Source organism: Vanessa tameamea, chromosome 8, assembly GCF_037043105.1.
Source record: "Vanessa tameamea isolate UH-Manoa-2023 chromosome 8, ilVanTame1 primary haplotype, whole genome shotgun sequence".
In the NCBI taxonomy this organism is placed as follows: domain Eukaryota; kingdom Metazoa; phylum Arthropoda; class Insecta; order Lepidoptera; family Nymphalidae; genus Vanessa; species Vanessa tameamea.
The window spans coordinates 2,958,547-2,981,480 of NC_087316.1; the positions used below are offsets into that span (position 1 = coordinate 2,958,547).

The window sequence follows — 22,934 nt, forward strand, 5'->3', positions numbered from 1 at the left end:
CTAGGTAATAATAATACAATATTAATCATTCATTTTTAAATTAAATTGACATAGAATGTGATCGAAATGTACCGTCCTCATTATTGAAAAAAAAATCGTATTACTCAAACCTTCATGCATTCTTAATGCAGCTAAAATAACTCATGTGCTCCAATTGTATATATATATATTCAATTCTGATATAGAGATTTTTAAATGCTAATAACTAGAAGGAACCAGCTGATAACTTTCAAACGCTTTGTATTTTTAAGAAATTGTAAGGACTTTTGCATTGCATATCCTTTACATAAAACTGGCTCTTATAAATAAATTAATTATTATTGCAATATAAATATTCTAAACAGATTGATGCATCTTCAGAATCTGGTCTCGACAGTTAAGAATTGTTATTTTTGTAAACTTTATCTGTATTGTAGTTTGTAATAAAATTACAAAGTTTTTGATTCGACGTTTCTATCTCTACGAAATTAGTACAACATTATGTAAATGTAGCAATAATAATAATGTCTCGTTGGTCTAGTGGCTTCATATGAGTCGATCGATCCCAAGGTCCCGGATCAAACCCCATGACATCATCAACACCTGTATCAAAAAGTAACATTTTTGAATAAAAATTGACTAGCTTCTGTTACGTGTACTAAGTTGCAAGTCATTTATTATGTTGTATACAGAACTCCGTTAACGGCTTACGAAAGCGATATTTATAAAACTTTATCTGTCCGGTGAACGAGAGACGGTTGGTTATCGGACATCTTACTCATGAATCTCATGACCGATAAATCATTAGCCGCACGCTCCACCTGCTAACAGCTTGAATACAAATTACATTTTTTTTAATATATACAATTATCTAATGTCTTCAATTTATTGATACCTATATTTATATATTTATTTTATGTAAGCTAATAAAGATATACCCGAACATTTGATTTGTCCTTACTTAGACCGGATCCACTCCATATAATGGAAATGCATATAAAAATTTATCAATGGAAACCGCTGATATACTTAAATTGCCTGCATTATATCAATTATAAGTAAATTATTACCTTACAAATTTAATAAGAACGCTTTAAGATCATTCATTATCAATATTCGTGTTGGTTAACTGTTAAATCGAAGCAATACATTTAAATGCATGCGTATGTCCAGGCGATTTCGTGGCATTGTTTAAAAACGGACTGTTCGCTCCAAAACAATGAGCATTTCATCAGCTAACCTACGTCCACTCTCAATTACCGTAGCAGATTCATGAATATTCTCGAGTCGAGTCACAAAAAACGATATGTAGCTGCGTTGCCGCAATTTCTTGCTCGCATTCTTCCTGTCCGATGTTCTAAACTAGAATGCTTTCCATAAAACCGGGTAAAAAGGTGACATTGATAGACCATCGACGCTGACGTCTGACGACAAAAACTCGTTTCGAAGTGGAATATTTGCATTTGCATAAAACGTACTTGAATAATGGAAAGTGTTTGTACGTGGGTTTAATCATTCTAAAATTAAACATTCATAATTGTTGAAACTAAAATAAATTTCTAATGAAACACGTGAGTTAATAACGATACGAGGCCAAATTAATTTCTTATCAAAAGTATTTTCGTACATTTATTTTTTCTAAAACAAAATATCACTTAAGAGATGTATATTGGAAAAAAATACTTCTATTAAATGTAGTTATTAAGATTATGTCTAATGGAAAAACACTAAAAAACTAACACGCTAGTTGTTTGAAATGATTTCCTCAATTCAAATGTTTATTAAAGGAAAAAGTTATATCGAAAATCGCTACTAGGAATTTATGCAAAAATAATATTATTACTATGACAAACCGGTGTTCTTTTTTACCCTGAACCTGAATTATATCAATAGATAAACTTCAATATAATTTTGTGTTAAAAATCTATGAAGGCCGGTCAAAAAGTGCAGCCAACAAAATTCAGAACTACGTGTACAGTAACTGCAGAACGCGATCGTGAACGTCAAAAAGTAAGATGCGACTAGAATTATTACGAAGTTCAAGCATACCAACGCACTCCGGTATCATAATCCGGTTACACACATTACGAGTGAGATTGTTGTATATATGTAGGTAAGTTCTTACAATAAATAACACAAATCGACATTCGTGCCTACTTTGTTTTCGAACCAACACAAATCATTGCGATCTGAACGAAATACTTAACATAAAAAATAAAATTAACTTTAAACAGCAAATAAATGCCCTACAAATATGAAACGATTAGAAATATTCTGCGCTTTAGCAGCACCATCGGTTTTAATACGGTTAAGTGTTGGTACATTAATGGAATTCATTAAATGGTGGCCTTATTTTGTAAATATTATAGCCAACCGGCAGAGGCCGAGGCATATGCGGCAAGTAGACGTAAAAGCAGGCAAAGGTCGGAGTTCGGACGCTGATGAATAGGCCCACGGCTGTAGTGGCACACGTCCGAGCAATACATCTGATTCAAAGAAATTTTAAATTTGAAAAGTGAATGCCATAAATAAATTACTGTATGGTATACTTATAAAATATTTAAAATGTCTTTTCTATTAAAACCAAAGTTTGCAATTGGCTAAAAAGGACAAAGGAAACGTTTGCAATAAATACTTGCACAGCCTATGTTAATATTTGTCGTGGAACTTCAAACAGTAAAGACGAGGGAAATTTCATCAAACAATCAACATTCCCAAAGATTTTTCCGAAATGATTAAGGATTTGTATTAAATAATTTTCGTAAACAAGGATAATAAACAACATTTAGTTCTAGCTGAGAAATATTACTTTTACGTCAAGAGACGGCGTCAACGAGTTAAAGCAACAAAGTTCCGTCGGCGACAGTCTTCTACGCCACTAAATTATCAGCAGGATGTTAATCTAGACAAAGCAATTCACTTTGTGCGATTGAAAAAGGGAAGAAAAGTGGCCAGCGGACGAAGGTTACGCTTTATAAATCGCAAATATATTTAATATGTGTAATGTTGTTATGAAACATATATTTTAATTACATGATAATACTTTATCATATATATCCGTATCATTGAATACAAACTATTCTAATACGACGTGTTGTTTTTTATATATTTTTTTTTCTACCAATAATACGATAGGCGCCTGAAATGAAATCGAACAAACAATTCAGTCAGATGTTTAAAAATTCAATTACGTTTAGGTTTTAGGAAGAAATATTCCATGCAACATTTCGAATCTAATTTCAGAAGTATTTCAGCGAAGGGATAACTCGCTCATCACAGTTCTGACAACTAAAGATTTAAAACATGATCCCCTTCATTACGTCGCCAGCGTGTTTACACGAAGAGCGACGTTTTTATTCGCATTTCTGACATACTCGTAATGTCTACCCCAGTTTTTAACTGACAAGACTTAACAGAACGAGTGAGTTTGTGAACGTCGGTCATAACAATAAACCAAGCTACGATACTAAATTTTGACATCAAATTAGAGGATATTAGAGTTATTTGTCTTGAGTATTTTGCAGTAAAGCATTCCGTTCCACGATGTTATTTAGTAGTGACTTTGAAAAGACAAAAAAATTAAAGGGGCAGTGCTATTTCTAAAATTAGAAGATATATATTTTCTCTTTGTTCGCAATAAATGAACTTGGCTATAAATAAGCTGATGTATAGTCGTGAATCACATTTGTACATTGCCATACAAAATTATCTCTGGATAACCAAAAACAAAGGCGCAATGTAAACGAAATCGGAATCTCTAATGAATCACGAAAAAAGTTCATAACCTTCGGCGAGAGTCGCAATACGGTAGCGTTTATCTAAAGCCTATCGGGCAAGTTTCCAAGGCGTTGTGAAGGGTGGAGTGTTCTAGAGAGGAGCCAAGATGCCTCTTCGGTCATCTCATGCCAAGTGCCCCCGGCGTCTAAGCTCGCTTATGGGTTCCGGGAAATGTGTCACAAATTTTGATGCTAATTTCATATTCTTTGACAATTACTAATTTATAATGTTCAATTTTAAAGGCCTTTCTAAAAATTTTACTCTCTTATGATTGACTATTAAGACCTAAATACAAAAAAAATACTCGGTATAAATTCTTTTAAAAATACTTTAGATATAAAATAATTTTAGAGAATGAAATTTTGCTTGAAATAATTCATGGATTAGTTTTATAAATTTTAGCAAACAATCCAAAACATGTAAGCTTTGTATCATTTTTATCATATTCGTATTTATTTCGACGAGTGACTCTATTCACAAAAGACGTCTGTTTCACGGACGCGTTGTTGATCTTTACGAACAAAACCTTTACGTAAACATTTCTACATATATGCATATAAAGTTGGTAGTTAAAGATAGTTCGGGAGAGGAACTTGTAAATAAACACTGTACAGACCCACTTCGACCCATGAGGATCGTAAGTTGAGGCAATAAACACATACCTACATTTGAATCTAATTTCAGAAACTTGTACCACTTAATTCGATTAAATATTCTAGCTATCATTAAATTGAAAAACACAATATCCATTCAACAAACAAAAACATTTATATATGTAGAATAATAAATAGCCTTTAAGAATAAAATCTGAAAAATAAACTACAAGTTAGGGAACATACTGATAACAGACAAATTAAATTTACTAACATAACATGGCGGGCATAACATAGAAGCAACGCACCGTAAAAATATAATAACGCTGAAAACGAGCATCGCATAAAACATCGGAGCACATCCTGCTCAATATATCCGAAGGCAGTTTTAAGAGAAGTCATACAAAATGAAATATCACATTTAAAATTTTACTAGTATTTCAGGAACAAAAGATTAAGCACAATATATTCAGACGAAATTCTTAAAGATATTCTAGCGTACGGAACCTTGACATCAGAACATTCGCGTCGAAAGTAATAAAAACAGAAGGGTACAAATTTAATCCGGCCCTAGATGGGATTCTCCCGAGAGACAGAGCGTTAGCGAAATTGCTTGAATACATTAGCAAGGGCCGCCCTATCTCAACAACTTGCTGTCTAAGGAAGGTAAGCCTACATCTGAACGGCCTACGCATTCCTCTTATCAGTGATTATGTCAACGATAGCATAAGCGACGCTCACTTAATCCTAATATCACTATTTATTTGTTTAACTTTGATTAACTAGTTTATTTGTGGGAAATTTTGATGAAACGTTAAATGGAAACACCGAAATTATTTAAGATAAGATTACGGCTTAGTATGTTGATTAGCATACATTTAAAACACTGATTGTGTTCTGAAATATAGTATCAGAGAAATGCAAATAAAGAAATCTATATCTAGTGAGTTTTTTTTTATGATATCGGCAGGCGGACGAGCAAATGGGCCACATGATGGTAAGTTTTCACCACCGCCCAGACAATGGCGTTATAAGAAATATTAATCATTCCTTTCATCACCAATGCGCCACCAACCTTGGGAACTAAGATGTTACGTCCCTTGTGCCTGTAGTTACTCTGACTTACTCACCCTTCAAACCGGAACACAACAATACTGAGTACTGCTGTTTGGCGGTAGAATATCTGACGAGTGGGTGGTACCTACCCAGACGCGCTTGCACAAAGAGCTACCACCAAGTAGTTAATGCTTGAGTACGAATACCATAACTCCAATGTTGTATTATTAAACATAATAAATTCATGGTTACTATAACGGAGGCTGTTTACGGCAATATTCTTTTTAAGCGTTCAGGTGCTAATAAAGCCAAGGTTTAATGTTTCACGAAGGTCTTAAAGGTACGTTATGAAACGACATAATTTTAAGCAGGGCTATGGTGGCCGTTTGTATTGTACTTAACCAATAACGGCTCACAGAAAGGATAACACTTTAAGATGAACTATTAAATATCTAGAAAAATCGTATATTTCTTTTTTGTATTGGAATGTAACGAAATGAACTACCATATCATATATAGTATACTAACTATTACCCGCGGCTTTGCCCGTGAAGAATATGAATATATTTACAAATTCACTTAAAATATTACGTTCATATAAGACCTCTTTGTGTACCACATTGGTGTGTATTTCAGCCCTTAGGGTAGAATATTCAGAAACCTTTTAATACGTATCAGCTCATTTTTAATCAGTGGCACAAAAATTAAGTTTCATACTTCTAACTTCAAAAATGACGGACTTCCAGACAAACCTGTATACGAAATGTCAACTTCTATTTCTGCCCTTAGGCGTAAAATATCCAGAACTAACCTGTATACGAAATGTCAACCCCTACTTTTTCCCTTTAGGTGTAAAAAATCAAGAAACGCTTAAATATGTATCTACTCAATTTTAATCAGTAGTCAAAAAATAAAATTTCTAGCTTCTAACTTCAAAAATGACAGACTTCCAGACTAACCTGTATACGGAATGTTAAACCAATTTCCCTCCTTAGGCGTAAAATGTCCAGAAACGCTTAAATACGTATTTACTAATTTTAGTAAATAACAAAAATAAAATTTCTTGCTTCTAACTTAAAAAATGATGGACTTCCAGACTAATCTATATAAGAAATGTCAACCCCTATTAAACCCCTTAGAGGCAGAATATCTAGAAACACTTAAATACATATTAAATCATTTTTAATCAGTATCCAAAAAATAAAGTTTCATATTTTTAACTTAAACAATGACTGACTCCCATAAAAACTTTCAACCCTTATTTCACCCTATTAGGGGTATAATATGCAGAAACACTTAAATAAGTATCTACTCCTTTTTAATCAGTATCCCCAACATAAAGTTTCATGTTTCTAACCTAAAAAAATTACGGACTTCCATACAAACGTTCAACCCCTATTTCACCCCTTTAGAGGTAGAATATCCAAAATTCGCTGCTTAGTGGGTGTCATGATATGTTACTTTATAAGTGTACAGCCAAAAATATAAGTTTTATGCTTCTTGTTCTAAAATTGACAATACTCTCAACAACTTAGAAACTTTCATCCCCCTTTTCAACCCTTTATAGCATTTTTTCCAAATAAAAAGTAGCCTATGTCCTTTCTCAGGCTCTAGACTATTTGTGTACCAAATTTCATTTAAATCGGTCCAGTAGTTTTGGCATGAAAGCGAGACAGACAAACAGACAGACAGACAGTTTTTTTTTAGACTTTTAGACTTTCACATTTATAATATTAATATGGAAATATGGATGATTGTATCTAATTATACAATATTACATATACATATATACTATACAGCATTTAGATGATAGTGCTTCCTTGGTAACCGATTTACGAGTGGGTAGCTACTACCCAGACGGCAAGCACAAAGCTGTAACAAGAGTGAAAATAAAGTTTGTCGGTCTTTCGAAGTTCGGAACCGTTCGAGAAAATTCTATTGTACAAAACATGTGTTCAATAATTGTAATAAAAACTTAGCGAAACAGTTTTCCGTTATCATTTATTTTGAATAGATTATTTTACGGGAAATTATAAAATTTTACTGTTTGGTATTCAAGTGAGATAAATATTGATGAGGAAACGAGGCGTGACACAGAATGCACTACGCACTCGAAATTTACTACGCATCTTGACTTTTATTGTAAGTTTTACGATCTTATATGCCTAAATTTAATGTTGCCACTTAATTTTTTATATACCACCGTGATAAAGATTAATCTTATGACTTTATTTTTTATCTTTAGACCATAACTTAAGCTTGTTAAAGTACAATTGATCTCTTTAAAGATCCGAGTTCGATTTTTAGTTGAACGGTACTAACTGTTTTTTTCTGATACCTTGTACTGAAGTTTTATTTTTTATGTAATAAAATAATATATATAAGACATATATTGCTTAATTTGTTTCTATACTTGTGAAATAAGAGTTAAATATTATTATTTACATAGCAACACTATGCGATAAGACCTATAAGGCGCCTTTAAAACATTGAACATTTTGGTACATATCCGAGAAGGGATTTTCCTTCGTTACCGTCATATTTATACTTTGTCAAAGTTACTTAGATTCTCAAATGTAATCTTCTTAACTAATATGCCCGTCCGCACGTCGGTGGATGTGAAGATTAAGTAAATCTCGCTACATAACAGCCACCACTTTTAAGCTTACTTCACCCTCATGTATATAGCATAATATGAATTAACCGCATACAGTTTAAGTGTTTCGTATATTTATAGAAACTTTTATCGAACAAATAATTTTAAATATTACTTAGATCCATATATCGGGATGACGTGTTCCCCGACGCAAAAATGTAAAGGTACCTGCGTATGCGGAATTTATACATGATAGGTATATATACTTTAGTGTTCATAGATCACGATCAACTTTCTACCTTTAAATTATAAAATAAAAGGCAGATGGAGCATGCGGAACATTATACTAAAGAAAAATTACACGTTTTTTTGTTAATACGAAAAAAGTTTAAATATTCACTACTAACTAACTTCCTACCTATTACTATACAATAAACCATTTCGCCGGTTCTTCTCAGATCCTATTCATAAATTTGACTTTGCCTATCAATAAGTATAATTAGTTTGCATGTATGTATGTAGGGGTAAACACCGGAACTAATGATTAAATTCTGAAAACTTTTTTTAGAAAAGGTCCATTATTCCTAACTCTATAGCAGAGTATAACTTATATTTATTTAATATCAATCGTCCCTGGGCAAGACGTTTTATTTAAATAGTTCATATACAAAAATGTTATAGGATATAATAATATTCACGGATAAATCATACTTCAAATTACATACGAAGGAATCATCATCCATCCCACATAGTTAGAAACTGGTTTTAATCCTTCAACCCGTGATGGTATCCATATAAAAAATAGCTACAATATCGGTTCACCGAATGCATGCTTCTCGCATGCGTCATATTGAAAACCTGCACTGAGCATAGGTCGTAAGATCAAAATATAATTTAGCAACACAACTGTTATTTATACATCTATGTTATTAAGTAATTATTAATGTGTTGGTATGACGTCACATATGAAGTGTAGCGGAAAGGGCCACTTAACACGATGCAAAAGTAACAAAGACAATGAATTATCATACTTTTAAGATATGTATGTATTTCTTTAGAAACGTAATTGAATAATTGTATAAAATTAATTTTATATAAAAACTCGATAAATATAATAATTATAACAAATATAATTGTATGTAAGCAATAACACAAAGTTAATAAACATTTGTATAGTCTATTCCGATCGCAGAAGGAATAAAGATAAGCAAACATTTGATTTAATTATTCCACGCGAATTGCTATTAGCTCTGCCATATTGTACTACTAAGTTCTTAACTAGTATACCTAATAAATACAACACAATTTCACTATACTACTTATATCCACTTGAATTTTACTTCCAAAGTTGCGATATAATTTTCGTCGACATAAACGCAATTTTTCACAAATCCACAATGAATTTATCATAGATTATTCAAGCTACCAATGATATTGCGTTAATTCGATGTCAAATGATGTTTATTTGGCTTTAGGTCTTGTGGTAGGAATAGACTATAGAACGACAAGCCAGATATTACATGATTTAAGCGTAAATTAAAATAATTTGATATCTTATAAAGTCAAAGCAATAAATCTAATAGAATATTTAAGCTGAATCGTAAAAAAAATCATAGCAATATACATCTGAATAAGGAAACTATAAACTTAATTATAGCTGCAGTCGGGCTGTGAAAACCGAAATTCCGTGAATTCCTTGGTGAAAACATAGGTAAGTAACGTATTCCGAGAGTTAAATGTGCCTAGTTCATTGCGATCAATTAGTGCCAGCGCCAAACTTCAGTCACACGTGTATACGCTCGTGCTATTTAATTACCAATTTAAGAGCAGGTTACAATTCAAGTGTGTTGTTGAAATTTAATACTTGTAAAAAAAAAATGACAAAAATCATTGAGACCCTTTATACGAATTACACTCGCGCTGAAGGCCTCGCTCATCCATAACATTTCTATGCTAGTTTCCGTTCGTGGCTTTGCCCGCGTGTTAGAGACTGAACACCGTACCCTTGACAACGTATATACAACATTTCATGATGATCACTTAAGTAGTCATGAAGTAAAAGTGTGACGAATAGACTCACTTTCGCATTTATAATATTAGTTAGGAATAGAATTGGTATCTAGGTGTTTAGCCCGGCTTCACCTGCGTTTAATGTGACTTCTCGATCGCTGTGTCATGGCTATAAATTTACTCAATAAATGAGCTATCCAGTACACCTGGATTGTAAAGCGTTAAATTATGATGATGTCACGGAGGCTAATCTCAAAGGAGACCAGCAAACTACGCAGAACATTTTACAGTTCACACGTGCGTGCGCAAACACAGATGCCCTCTCTATTCCCTGACGCTCATTCAGAGTTCAGGCGCAGGACCAATTGATTTCCGTGCTTTCCGGAGCACGGGAGTGTGTGTGGACCTCAGAATTTGCAACCTTATATCTAGGCAGTTAAACGTACTCTTGAGCTTTATATAAAACTATAGACTAGCTGATGGGCCGAGATGGCCCAGTGGTTAGAACGCGTGCATTATATTAGAATGGTTGCGGGTTCAAACCCAGGCTAGCACTGAATTTTCATATGCTTTATTTGTGTTTATAGTTCATCTCGTGCTCGGCAGTGAAGAAAAACATCGTGAGGAAACCTGCATGTGTTTCAACGAAATTCTGCCACACGTGTATTCACCAACCCGTATTGGAGCAGCGTGGTGGAGGGTGCTCCAAACCTTCTCCTCAAAAAAAAAAAAAAGGAGAGGAGGCCTTAGCCCAGCAGTGGAAAGTTGTGGCTATTACTGCTTTAAACACACATAAAAACGCATAAATAATAACAACTATAAATACTTACAATTGTGCAATTGTGCGTGTGTGAAAATGCGTTTGTGTGCATTTATGTGACGCATGAACAAACCATTGTCTATTATAAGCAGGTGCAACTGACTGATTGTTGGAATTTGTTTTTTATTTCACGTTCATTCTTCAGCCTATCGGTACTATCGGTCGTAAAAATTAACGAATCAATATATCACTGATTGAATCGAAATTTGTTTAATGACTTTCTGCTTTCCTTGATGTTATTGTAACGTCGGATTTCAATTAGACTCGAGTAATTAGGTACTCGTGGAGTTATTGAATAAGATGAACATACACTGTTTACTTTTCCTCCTTTTCTCATCAAACTTAAACTTTTGGGAAATTCTTTTCAGAAAACTAAATAACTCGTCCCGACCAAAGATCTAAACTCAGCATATATCGCTATCAGCGGCCTTATACGCTAGTCTAACTAGACTAACGAGGCAGTTAAATTACTGTTTCATATACAATTCAATGAAAAACATATACATACTAGAACACAATTATCAAAAACTTCGCCTTCATTTAATATTTTTTAAATTAATTACTAAGCTACGTACTAACTACTAAGCTAATTTTTTAAATTAATTACGCAGTATCATCATTTCGTAAACTTTATAATTCCAATGTTTATTCAACGAAAAAAATCGCAGACTAATATTTCACTTGCAACCGTTCCCCAAATCAGTGGCTATAGGCTCCGGCTGTAATTAAAGCCGCCTAAGGTAATGGCAACAGGGAGGGACATTAGCAGGGATCGCGCCCCCCCTGAATTCCAAACACGGGTGTATATAAAATAGTATATATGTTATGTTGAGTTAAAATAATTTATGCGAATTACGTGTATCTTAAATTTTACTTGATATTTAGTTTATTGTTTGAAAAATAGATATGGCCCATAAGCATAAGTCAAACGTGAGGCGGGACGTCCCGTCTTAAATAATACGTCTCGCGATACATGTCCGCGGGACGCTAACTGTATAAATGCTAGTGAAACTTCTTTGTGCGTAATGCGGCTATAAAACAAGGTCGAATAAAAGTTTAACGTTTCTGACGCTAAAAGATTTCGTATCTGTCACATATACTGAATTGTCATTGTAGATGTACTAAACGTCAGATTTTTATATTAATAAAAAACTTCACTTAAAACTTATAACATTTCAAATGGTAATAATGTTCAAATAGCTAAAAGGAATGTATTAAAAAAAAACGAATTCCAAAAAAAAAACAAATTAAAGTAGCGACCCACCGCTAACTTATATAAATATTTATATGAAGAAGTAATCGAATAACAATTAAATAATTGAATGTTTTCAAAGCGTTCGTAAACAAAGAGAATATTTGAACTCGACAAACTTAGATAATGTATTTAAGACATCAACGCAATTTCTAGGAAGCTATCGGAATCGCGTGTTAACGTATACATATATTATGTACGCACAAATACAAACAGATTGGCATGGCATTGAAAATATGTCTCCTTTATTATTTATACTTAGGAATGTAACGCATGAACGAATACCTAGTCAAGTGGCTAGTTTATAATGCCCCGAGGTTCTGGGTTCAAGCCCAAGTCCGGTAAAAAAGTTACCGGGTTGTTCCGTCGAAGCTCAACAGCTCGCGATACATAAAAAAAATCGCGTGTACTTATCTACGCGCTCGAGAAGTTTCATTAATTCGGCATTATTAAAAATAGTTTTTAATTGCATGTAAATAATTATAATTATGACAAATGTAATTTATTCTTTTTCATCATAACTATAACACTTACTCAAATTTAAACATTCACAATTTTTTTTTAAATAAAATTAAGTAAATAAACTATATAAGACAAGGTGTAAAGTTGTCTATTTCGAGCGGCAATTCATTGACGGCTTAGCGAGCAGCTCCATCATATATCATAAACAATCTTTCTAATATATTTTTTCATGATGCGCTAAAAAGAATTATAACTTCAAAAATACTGTAGAACTACGAACCTCCTTCTTTTTTGTGTCGGTTAAAAATCAGAACCAGATATATCAAAACATAACAGTCTAAAAATATTACAATGCTTGGTAAAGCCTTCCTTTAAGAACGTTTAGAACTTAATACTCCCTTACTCTACTACAGTACGGCTTGATCATACTAAAATTAGCAATTCTAGGAACTTCAGATTCAAACTACGTTTAAAACATTATATACTTGTTATAAACTCAAGTTATTTTAGTGCATGTTTTAATTCTACCGCGACGTGTTTTATTCAAGTTGAATTTTCTGCAGTGATAAATTTGAATTGAAATGAACTAAAACTGCTGCACATAAATATAATATTACTGTTGCATTAAATGTATCCGTTGCGTACAACACTTATTAGTTAAGCCGATTTACGAGAACAAACAACAATAACGCACTTTCATTAAATAAATACCAATTTCAATAGTCAATAGTTAAATCCGTATTTTCACTTGAATTTTCTAATCGAATTTAATACAAATAAACTATCTAGAACTAAAATCTTAAATATTTCGAATACTTTAGTTACTCTTATGTTTTTTTTACAATAAAACTATATTATTAAATGTATCCCTGAGCTAGAGTCGATTTTATGAAAGAGATTTACTTGATGGTACGACTTCAACCCCATCTGGGTTCATCACACATTCTACCGGCAAACAGTAATAAAAAGTTCCGCCGTATTCTGGTTTGAAGGGTCACTGAGACACAACAGTCACGAGGGACATAAAATCTTAGTTGGTGGCGCATTCGCAAGGAATAGTTAATATTATTATATAATAGTACCAATATCTATGGGCAGTAACCACTTATCAAGTCTGCCTTTTTTATAAAATGAAAAATAATAATATTAAAAGTTATAATTTGATAAATGTAGCCCACATTGCTAAAAGAGCTTGGAATTAATCGTTTCTTATTCATCAATTCAAAATTTGTAAATATTGCAATATAAACCATTTTAAAACGTTTAAAACACCAAAAGTTTCATTAAATTCCCTCAAAACATCGCAAATGATGCATCATTAAATCGACAAAGCGGTCACCACAAATCCCGTGAGGTTTCGTTCCTCGCTCGTGACAAATATTAGTAGACTATATTATAACCGTGTATTTTAATATGGTGCGGTTCTCGAATAGCGACCACGGACCGGAAGACGCAGCGTGCGTAGGCCCGACAAGGTGGTCCGAGGACCTGGTGAAGGTCGCGGGAAGTCGCTGGTTGCTGACTGCGGTCGTTGTGGCGATCTTTGGGGAAGCCTATGTCCAGCAGTGGACGTCCTTCGGCTGAGAGATGAGATGAGAGATTTTAATATGTCACTCTATTATAACGAAAACATAAGCCTGACTTCAGCACATATGTGTATTAAAGGGAAAATATTTATCAAATCATTTTAAAAACAAAATATGTATATCTGTTTCGTCATTTAACATGATCAAATTAAATTTAAAGCTACAGCCGAAACAGAAGGTAGATTCTACGGAAAAGTGCCAGCAAGAGATTCAATAGTTACTCTTTTCGGAGAATCAGTTACACAGATTATACTTTATATGTAGCATTACACTTACGTAATAATGTAAATTCAGTACTCAGTACCGGAAAGAAACACTTCAGACGCCTTGAGAAGAACCGGCTCAAGAAACTCAACTAGGTTTATCTTTTATTTCAATTTAAAATTGTTTCCAATATATTTATTTGTATTTGAAATAGATTTAAGGCAAAACCAAAATTGGTACTGAACATAGAAAACTAAGTAAACTTAATCGTCACTTAATTCGTTATTTTCATTGGTGTCGGAGTAGTTTGGAGGCCCGTCTTAGTTGGTACCACCCACTCATTGGTTATTATAACACCAAAGATCAATTTTCCGTCGTGTTCCGGTTTGATGACTAAGCCAGTATTACAGGCGATATAACATTTTAGACCCCACGCAAGTAGTAAGGAAAAGTTTAGTTATCTTGCAGAGCCATTATCGACGTGCGAAGGTTATCTGCATACGATAATTTGGAATGTCTTATCAAATGAGAGTTCATCAGATACAGGCAGACCCGTGTGAGATGCGTCAAAGTTTAAAAGTCTGAATCACCGCCAAACATGTCATAAATAGTCTAAACGAGCTACAAAGAGCTATATCGTCAACAATGAAACAGCAAACGCAGTCGCGGTGAGGAAGTTCATCATTTTCATTACTGAGAATAATAAATAACAAAGGACATGACATTCTTAATATTATGGACGTGTTGTGTAACTTGTACTAATTGCAAATATAGCCTTTAGCTTTGTCTCTGTTTACTTCGTATGCTATTACTCGTTTGCTAAACGACTGTCGCTATTGCCATGGCAAATACTGTCGTAGTTATATTAATCGATAAGATAATGACATATATAATACATATTCTGTCTTAATAACTTTAAAAAATAGTAATACAAAGTACACGCTGCTTAATAGGCTACCCTGGAGTATTAATTTATCATTTTTACCCAAGAGTGTCGCTTTTACATCCGCAAATAACGAGGCACCTTCTTGGGTCACCAGTCTGACTTGATATCATTTCTTGATGGTAATAGATACTATTTTCCAGGATAAAAAGTAACCTATTCACTATTCTAAACCATAATATATGTCTGTGTCAAATTTTATTCAAATCTGTTTAACCGTTTTGGTATGATTGATTATCATCCATCCATCCAAACTTTCGCATTTACAATTTTAGTAAGATTATCTAATCTAACTAAATACTCAATATTGATTGATAATTAGGTCGCCGGCTGATCGTACTAAAGTAAAAATAGTTAATCAGACTTTGATCAGCGTTTCGGAAACTGGGCGTGAGATTTTCTCTTTAAAAAAACACTCGACACAAACGCGATAGTACATCACACTGAAAATACAAGTAACGACCTCAAGATCTATTTCTGTCTCAAATATGAAACAATGTTACTTTTTATTTCCATATTTATAAATTGACAGAGATTTATTGTTGAACCTTTCCCTTGTCAGTTTTATATATTTTGTCTTTGTTTTATAAGCTTTGTATAGAGGTATTTTTATCTTTACCAAGAAGGCAGATGGGCAGATCGGCTATGGGCCATTTTATGATAGAAATATAAAACACTTTTATTTTTACATTGTCAAATGCAATAACCATCTATGGTAAAATGTCACCTGACCCAATAGTAACGACTGGCTATTGTTATTTGCATTAAGATAACATACAGGTAGCCTTGCACAAAGCTCTGTCACTAGTTTTCGGAAGAGAAGATGCGTTTTTTGACTAGCACTCCAAGGACTTTATTCTAAGAGGCAACACCTGATTTATTCTTGCATACATACATACGCAGACAAAATATATTTTAATGAGACAGTCTACGATACCTATATAGACATAAGTGTTTGAACTTAAGCGCGATGATTAATGGAGACGGCCGGATCATATCATAATTATAAAGATTTTCCTGACTGACTAGGGAATCCCAAAAAGGTTCCATTTAACAAAAATACAACAAATACGCGATAAATATGAGGCAGAGCTCTATTACGAACATTCACGCTACTGAGAACCTGAAAATATCCACACAATTCCACTCTCTAAATAATCTGAATGAATGAATATGAATATTATTACGGAATATGGAGATTACTATGTTATAAATAAATTAAAATATTAACAAGGAGCGGAGTGTTATATTGGATTTTATTAAATATAACTATTTAAATATACATAAAATAATAATGTTTAGTTTTTGTACACCATGAACGCAATTTAGGTAATTACTAACTTAAAAATTGATAATTTCAATTAATTTTAAATAGAAAATACAAATTCGATATAATATAAATAGGAACAATTTACAAGGGCACGGTGATGCGTGACGCGTCGAGGTTAAATCAGGCAAGTCGGCCCACGCCGCTGCTAATTAAGAAACGCACGCTCAGGCCGCTGCACCTCGAAACCGACTCACCGCGAACAGAGACAAAGCACCTAACAAATGACACGTCTTCGAACAATGTTCAACCGTTTACGAACAAAGGACCTAAACTGGTGATGATTCGTCTTGTGACATTTGCTTACAAAATTGCGAGCTAATATTAGAAGTCATCATCGCTCAACTTAACCCAATTCTTCGGGTTCGGCCACCTGCCATGCACCAACCTTGGAAATTCTTTTTCTAGAGAATTGTTTAGCAGTTACCACTCGAAATATTATACTGATGATATTAAAGGAAACACTTAACCGAAAAAAGAAGAGCACGGGGTGGCTCTTTTTTACTTTGGGTGTAACAACACAGAACAATTACCTACCGCATAACCACGCAGGCTAATATTAGAAGTAATATCCATAACCTGAGAGACGATCAGTCTGAAGTAAACAAAGGAGTCTTAAAATATTGGCGTCCAAAAGGAATGCGGGCTAGAACGCCCGTTGAACCCTAATAATGGAATATTTCTCCAACAAAGGCGGCGTAAAGTCAGAAGTACTTAGTGCAATCATCGCTCAGCCGTGCTTCCCAACTGCCAATTTTCCTTCTTTGTTTTCAAACTGGATGTAAAAAAGGAGTTTGAATTTTAAAGGCCATTTCGGTGTTAAATTGTTATTTGCAGTTTGTATGAGTTTCGACGTGTTTTTCGACTAAAAAAATATTAAGCAACGTCTACGGCGACTGGTAGAAAATATTTTGTATTGAATGCGGTTTAGTGTACGCGAAGTAGCTCGTCAGCATTGTGTATCGTTCACGTGACAAATAAACAATACATAATTCAGCGTGAGTAATAAAATTATTAACATATGAAAATGATAAAGTCGACTTGGACCGCGCATGGGTTTCATTATGCAGACAACCTATTTAAATATCGGCTAATTAATGAATATTATTAATATTAAACATATCATTCAATTTTAAATGAGTAACATAGTAAAAGGATTTTATTTTTCAATCAACTTAAAAGCTGCATAAATACATCGGATTGATATAGGAGAAAAATGGTAAATACGAATTATATAAAAGATATAATTGAACATTATACTAATTCGTATGATATTAATCAATCATGTATTTTCAAAGGTTTAAAAAAGAAAATGCTTTAAAAATGTATGTTTGTAAGTTGTAAGATAGTCAATAAGCTGACAAAACTACACAAAAGATCCCGCTAAGTTTCTTTAGTCTGTTCCGTTCAAGTTTCTAGTATTTTCGTATTAAGAAAAAAAAAAAACGTAACCTTTCAATTTCTTTGATTTATTATTATTTTTCGATTTTGATTTTATTGTCTTTCAGTAGATATATTGCACATTTACAAATTATAACTTGATTATTTAAACTTAACTATAACTTCGACCATAACATTGTTAAGTTTTATCTTTATTTTATGTCTTCACATAGACGTTTTTTTGTGTTTTTGGAAATTTGAAAAACTTCAATAACATATTTAGTAGATGCCTTTCAAATTCGACAATCATTTTTTCTTATCACCTTTCACCCTCAAAATTATAATTTCAGAAATGCACTACGAATCGAGAAAACTTTGTCGCTTTAAAAGAACACAATAATGGCTATTAATTACTCTAATCAAAGAAAGCGCTGAAGATTCATTAATTCGATTCGATGGAAAAGTTCTAGGTGTGAAATGAGTAAAGACTACGTAATACGAACGCTTGATTTTTAAAGATCCTGGAACACCTTCATGTGTAACTACATATCTAGTGCTGTTTGCGTTTATAATACACGAGCTGCTGCTGCGACTTCTCAGCTATCAGATTCTATCATCATTTGTCGTAACGTGATGGTATATAAGCCTTCCTCGATAAATGGGCTATCTAACACTAAATGTTTTTTTTTTTTTAATCAGACTAATAATTCGTGAGATTAGCGCGTTCAACTAAACGAACACTTCAATTTTATAATATTAGTATAGATACGTCTGAATTATTTGTACTTACAAAATTGTTAGTGATGACAAAAACTAAGATGTTTTATGATAATTAAGTTATACTGATAAGGCTTTGTGAAAATCCGACTGGATACCAAGTACTGTTATCGTTGTTCTTGTAAAATATAAACAATTTATTTTAGAGAATAAGGAACTTAACTAAGACTGGTTGGTGGCACATGGACGTTGTAAAAATAGTTTATGCAGTGTCTTATACGTCTATTTTAGATAAAGGTGGCAATTTAGCTTTACACAGCTTTTTCTTCTAGTATTTTAATATACATATATAGAAAAATAAATGTTAGTAGTAACTAAGGTAAAACTTGCAAACCAATATATGCAGATCTTTCTCTGGTTGATTTACAATATACCAAACAAAATATGGAACCACCGCGAGACTTAACTTTGCAAATCGATTTTAACTTTTCCGTTCGCTTTCAACTCGAGTACTTTTTCAAGGATTACACATGTTCGTATTTCTACCTGCTCTTTTTGTGGAACAGAACGAGTAACTCGTAACGGGTCCCGTGGGATTTAGTACAAAAATTGTGATTTATTTTGTTATACTAATGTTTCTTTAATAAGCATTCGAAGCGTAAAATTGTCTCTTTGGTCGCCCTCTTCCGTTCGCTGAGCTGTGATTCCAAGCAATAATTAAATTTTAATTTATTGCCTCATTATATCGGAATGACTATTAAAATGGTAGAAAACGTAATTTCTAAATATAAAATAACGAGGGGGATTATAAAAATAATGAAAGTAGGAAATAAACAATTATCTGTTATTTACTTTGTCATTCCATTCTTAGCTTACTTAATATAATGTATAATTTATTTATAAATACTTCTCATTAATATTTCACAACATAACTTAAACGTATTGTATTTATAGCATTAAATCGAATAGTTTAGTTTGAAGCTGCAGCTTGTTCTAGCAAACCAAAGTAGTTAAATTGTAACGAAGTGATAAATTCCCTAGTCCTAAAATCAAAATGATTCGATAATAAAATACATAGCATTCAATTGCTTTTTCTGTTGTCGAAAAAAGACGTACTGTCGAAAGTTAGAAGACCCCTAATATCAATGGTCGAAGGGGAGCAAATCGTAGGGTAGGAGCCAGCTGACGCCCTCAACGCGCCGGTGGCGAAAAATAATGGGAAGGGTAATTGTATTAATTGCATTCGCTTTCCTCTTAAAAGAGGTTAAAGTTGATAGGGATTTTATAGTTTGATAGAAATTTCTAATGTTGATAAACGTCGTACTACACACATTTAATAATAATAGTCGTTGATATTATAAAGATATTGTATTTCACAAAAAACCACCTCGACCCAATCACAGTGTGATGAGTAAAAAACTCATATACCTACTTAATTGAGGCTTCCGGGCAATATTATACAGAACAAGATAGGCATCGCGTTGAAATGTTCATTCAAACCGAACCTAAATACGATTTTAAATTAACATGGTTATTTTTATTACTAACATTATCTAAAACGGGATATTTACCATGTTTTTTATTTTTATTTGGTGGAGCTCGATATTTCGACATTATCTACGAATGTCTTGTTCACGAGTCTCGTGAACAAGACATTCGTAGATAATGTCGAAATATCGAGCTCCACCAAATAAAAATAAAAAACATGGTAAATATCCCGTTTTAGATAATGTTAGAACCTAAATACATTCGCGCTACAAGATAAGATCTACCTACGAGAAGCAGAAACTTCGTCTTAAGTCCTCTAAACTAGGGTTGACAACCGCTCTTCTTGCGACTAGTTTACCTAATCTTGCGGTGTATAGATTTTGCAACTTTTTAAATTTTGTTCTAGAAAAATAAGCAATGTTTTTGAAGTCTCCTCTTAGGGCCGGTCTTCTAATATATTCGGGTTCTTCTAGTATATTTTTAATTAAAAAGTACGTAGTATTTAGATTCAGTAAGTTAATATTCGTGATATCTAGGTGAAATATTTTCAAAGGCGAACGTTACCTCAGTTAATGCAATCCAAACATATGGAAGTAAATTTTCTTTGAGTTTTGGAAGCACTTGTCTCTTAGAATTTTAACTCGAAGAACACGAGCAAACTGGCGGTTAAAACGCGATCTTGAGATAGGAAGACACTTTTTCTTAAACGACTTTTAAAATGCTCTCTTAACTCAGTTGTCGCCAATCACACGGAAAAACAATTTATTCGTTCAAATAAAATCGTGACAATAAAATATGATTATTTTTAGTTTAGTTGAAACATAAAAAACAATTGTTCTTAAACTGAAACTAGTCAATTTGAAAAGAAATAATTATATATTTTTAATTTTTAAATAAAATAAAATTCCTCAAATAATTATTGTTTATTTTTTTTAAATTGTACATATTATTATTATCGAATTTAGCCGTTGACGACCCTACTCAAGGCGAGTTCGGGCTATGAACAAAGAAACGAAACGAGACGAAGGGCGAACGTCCCCGGGCGGACGAAAATTCGATCACATTCCGTCCTTGGCTCGCCGTGTCAACGACTCTAACATGACGCTAATATAGAAAGTGCATTAAAATTGGCTAAGACTGAAACATTATATTTAACATGTAATACAAGCATTACGCCAATACCTAATGCTCCACCAAAACATGTGAATTGTTTCAAGCCAAATTATGAAACACATTTGCAATTTGAATCGTATTCTAATTTAAACAGATATCATTTTAGTGTGGCCAAATAATAGTATGATATATTTTTATTTTATTATTAATAATATATTAGGATAGAGATTTATTACAAAATTTATAATAATTTAAGACATATCTCCGATGAATCCACCACTTTATTCTAGTGAGGGTTCGTTGTATATTTATTCAATACTGAACATGACTTGAATTACAACTACAAATGACGCCTACGATAATCCTATTATAATCCATGGTAAGTAGCACTTACCCAGATTTAAGCCTCAACTTCCATGTGTTATATCCACTGTATCTTGGCTTTTATAAAAAGAAATGATATTAAGTATTCCGTTTTTACAAGATTAATATTTAAGTTAATTTAGTTACTCGTGCGTATGTTCGCTTGAACTTTGGACATAATAAGACTTTTGGCTCCAATCTTGATCTTTGATTTCCCAAGATAAATTGTGTCAGTTGATTTGCAATACAAATTTTCAATGGAATAAAACGATTCTGTGGTATTTGCGTGAATGAAGTAATTTCTGCCATTTATGAATCTTTTCTTTAAGCGGCACGCGTTATAAACTACGAAGTATATTTTATGTGTCAATAGAATCTAGTCTAGTAAATGTAATTCTACATTTACCTAATTTGTTTTGTGCAGGTTTTTTTGTCTTTCGAAGAAAAATATTTAAGAATTTAATAAGAATAAAAAAGTTTTGTTTAACCATTGTAAATATTTCAACATATATAATTATTTTTTGTATTGTCGTTGGACAGACGAATATGACCTAAATCGGTTAGGTCAGGTCTGTTAGTGATTGGTTGGAAATAACACGATCACTGCCAGACGTACAAACGATCATATATTTAAGCTCATAGTAATGCCAAGAGACAAATTTTGTTTGTTCGTTTGAATAAATACAATAGTATTACATTCATGATTTACGTTTTTCACATAAACAAATCAATTTTTAAAATGTACCAATTAGTATAAAAATATCAACCAACTAACCGCTATCATCTCCAGAAAAATCCATTCAAGAATTCAAACTAATCCCAAAAATACGTTTAATATAGTTTCTTGGCATGTAGCAATATTGCCAGTTAACAGCTTCTAGCAGTCAGTCAATGATGAGAATAAATTTATAAAGTAAAAAACTAATTTCAAAGAGGTTTTTTGCCACCAGATATTAATCCTAATTAACGTTGACAGCTGTGTAAAATAGGTAATTTAATTAACCTTTAAAGGTATGGACGTGAATATAGATTATACGTTATGTAGTAAAAGGATACATTTCTTGGAAGAAGTCGAGGCTTGGTGGCTGGAGGATATCTAACGCCGACAATACCTGAAATTAATAAAATTGTTATAGCATATGAAATTTATTATTTACGAAACGAAAACAGTATAAAAAATATGCTCCACAGTTATTGTATGTAAATCACGAGGGACTGTCTTACAGCAATTTTTTCCTAAAGTTTTCACATAAATTCCAGCTAGGTCA

The 22,934-nt window shown here is 32.9% G+C and overlaps 1 protein-coding gene across 3 annotated transcripts in view; it reads right to left on the reverse strand.

The window, feature by feature from the left end:
• The window catches only part of LOC113396243 (serine/threonine-protein kinase NLK), a 118,459-nt gene that overhangs the window by 22,484 nt on the left and 73,041 nt on the right, over window positions 1-22,934 (reverse strand). For all 3 annotated transcript variants that reach the window (XM_026634116.2, XM_064215471.1, XM_064215470.1), the window contains exon 3: window positions 22,723-22,778. In XM_026634116.2, the coding sequence (XP_026489901.2) occupies window positions 22,723-22,778 (56 nt within the window). The remainder of the gene's footprint in view (window positions 1-22,722; window positions 22,779-22,934) is intronic.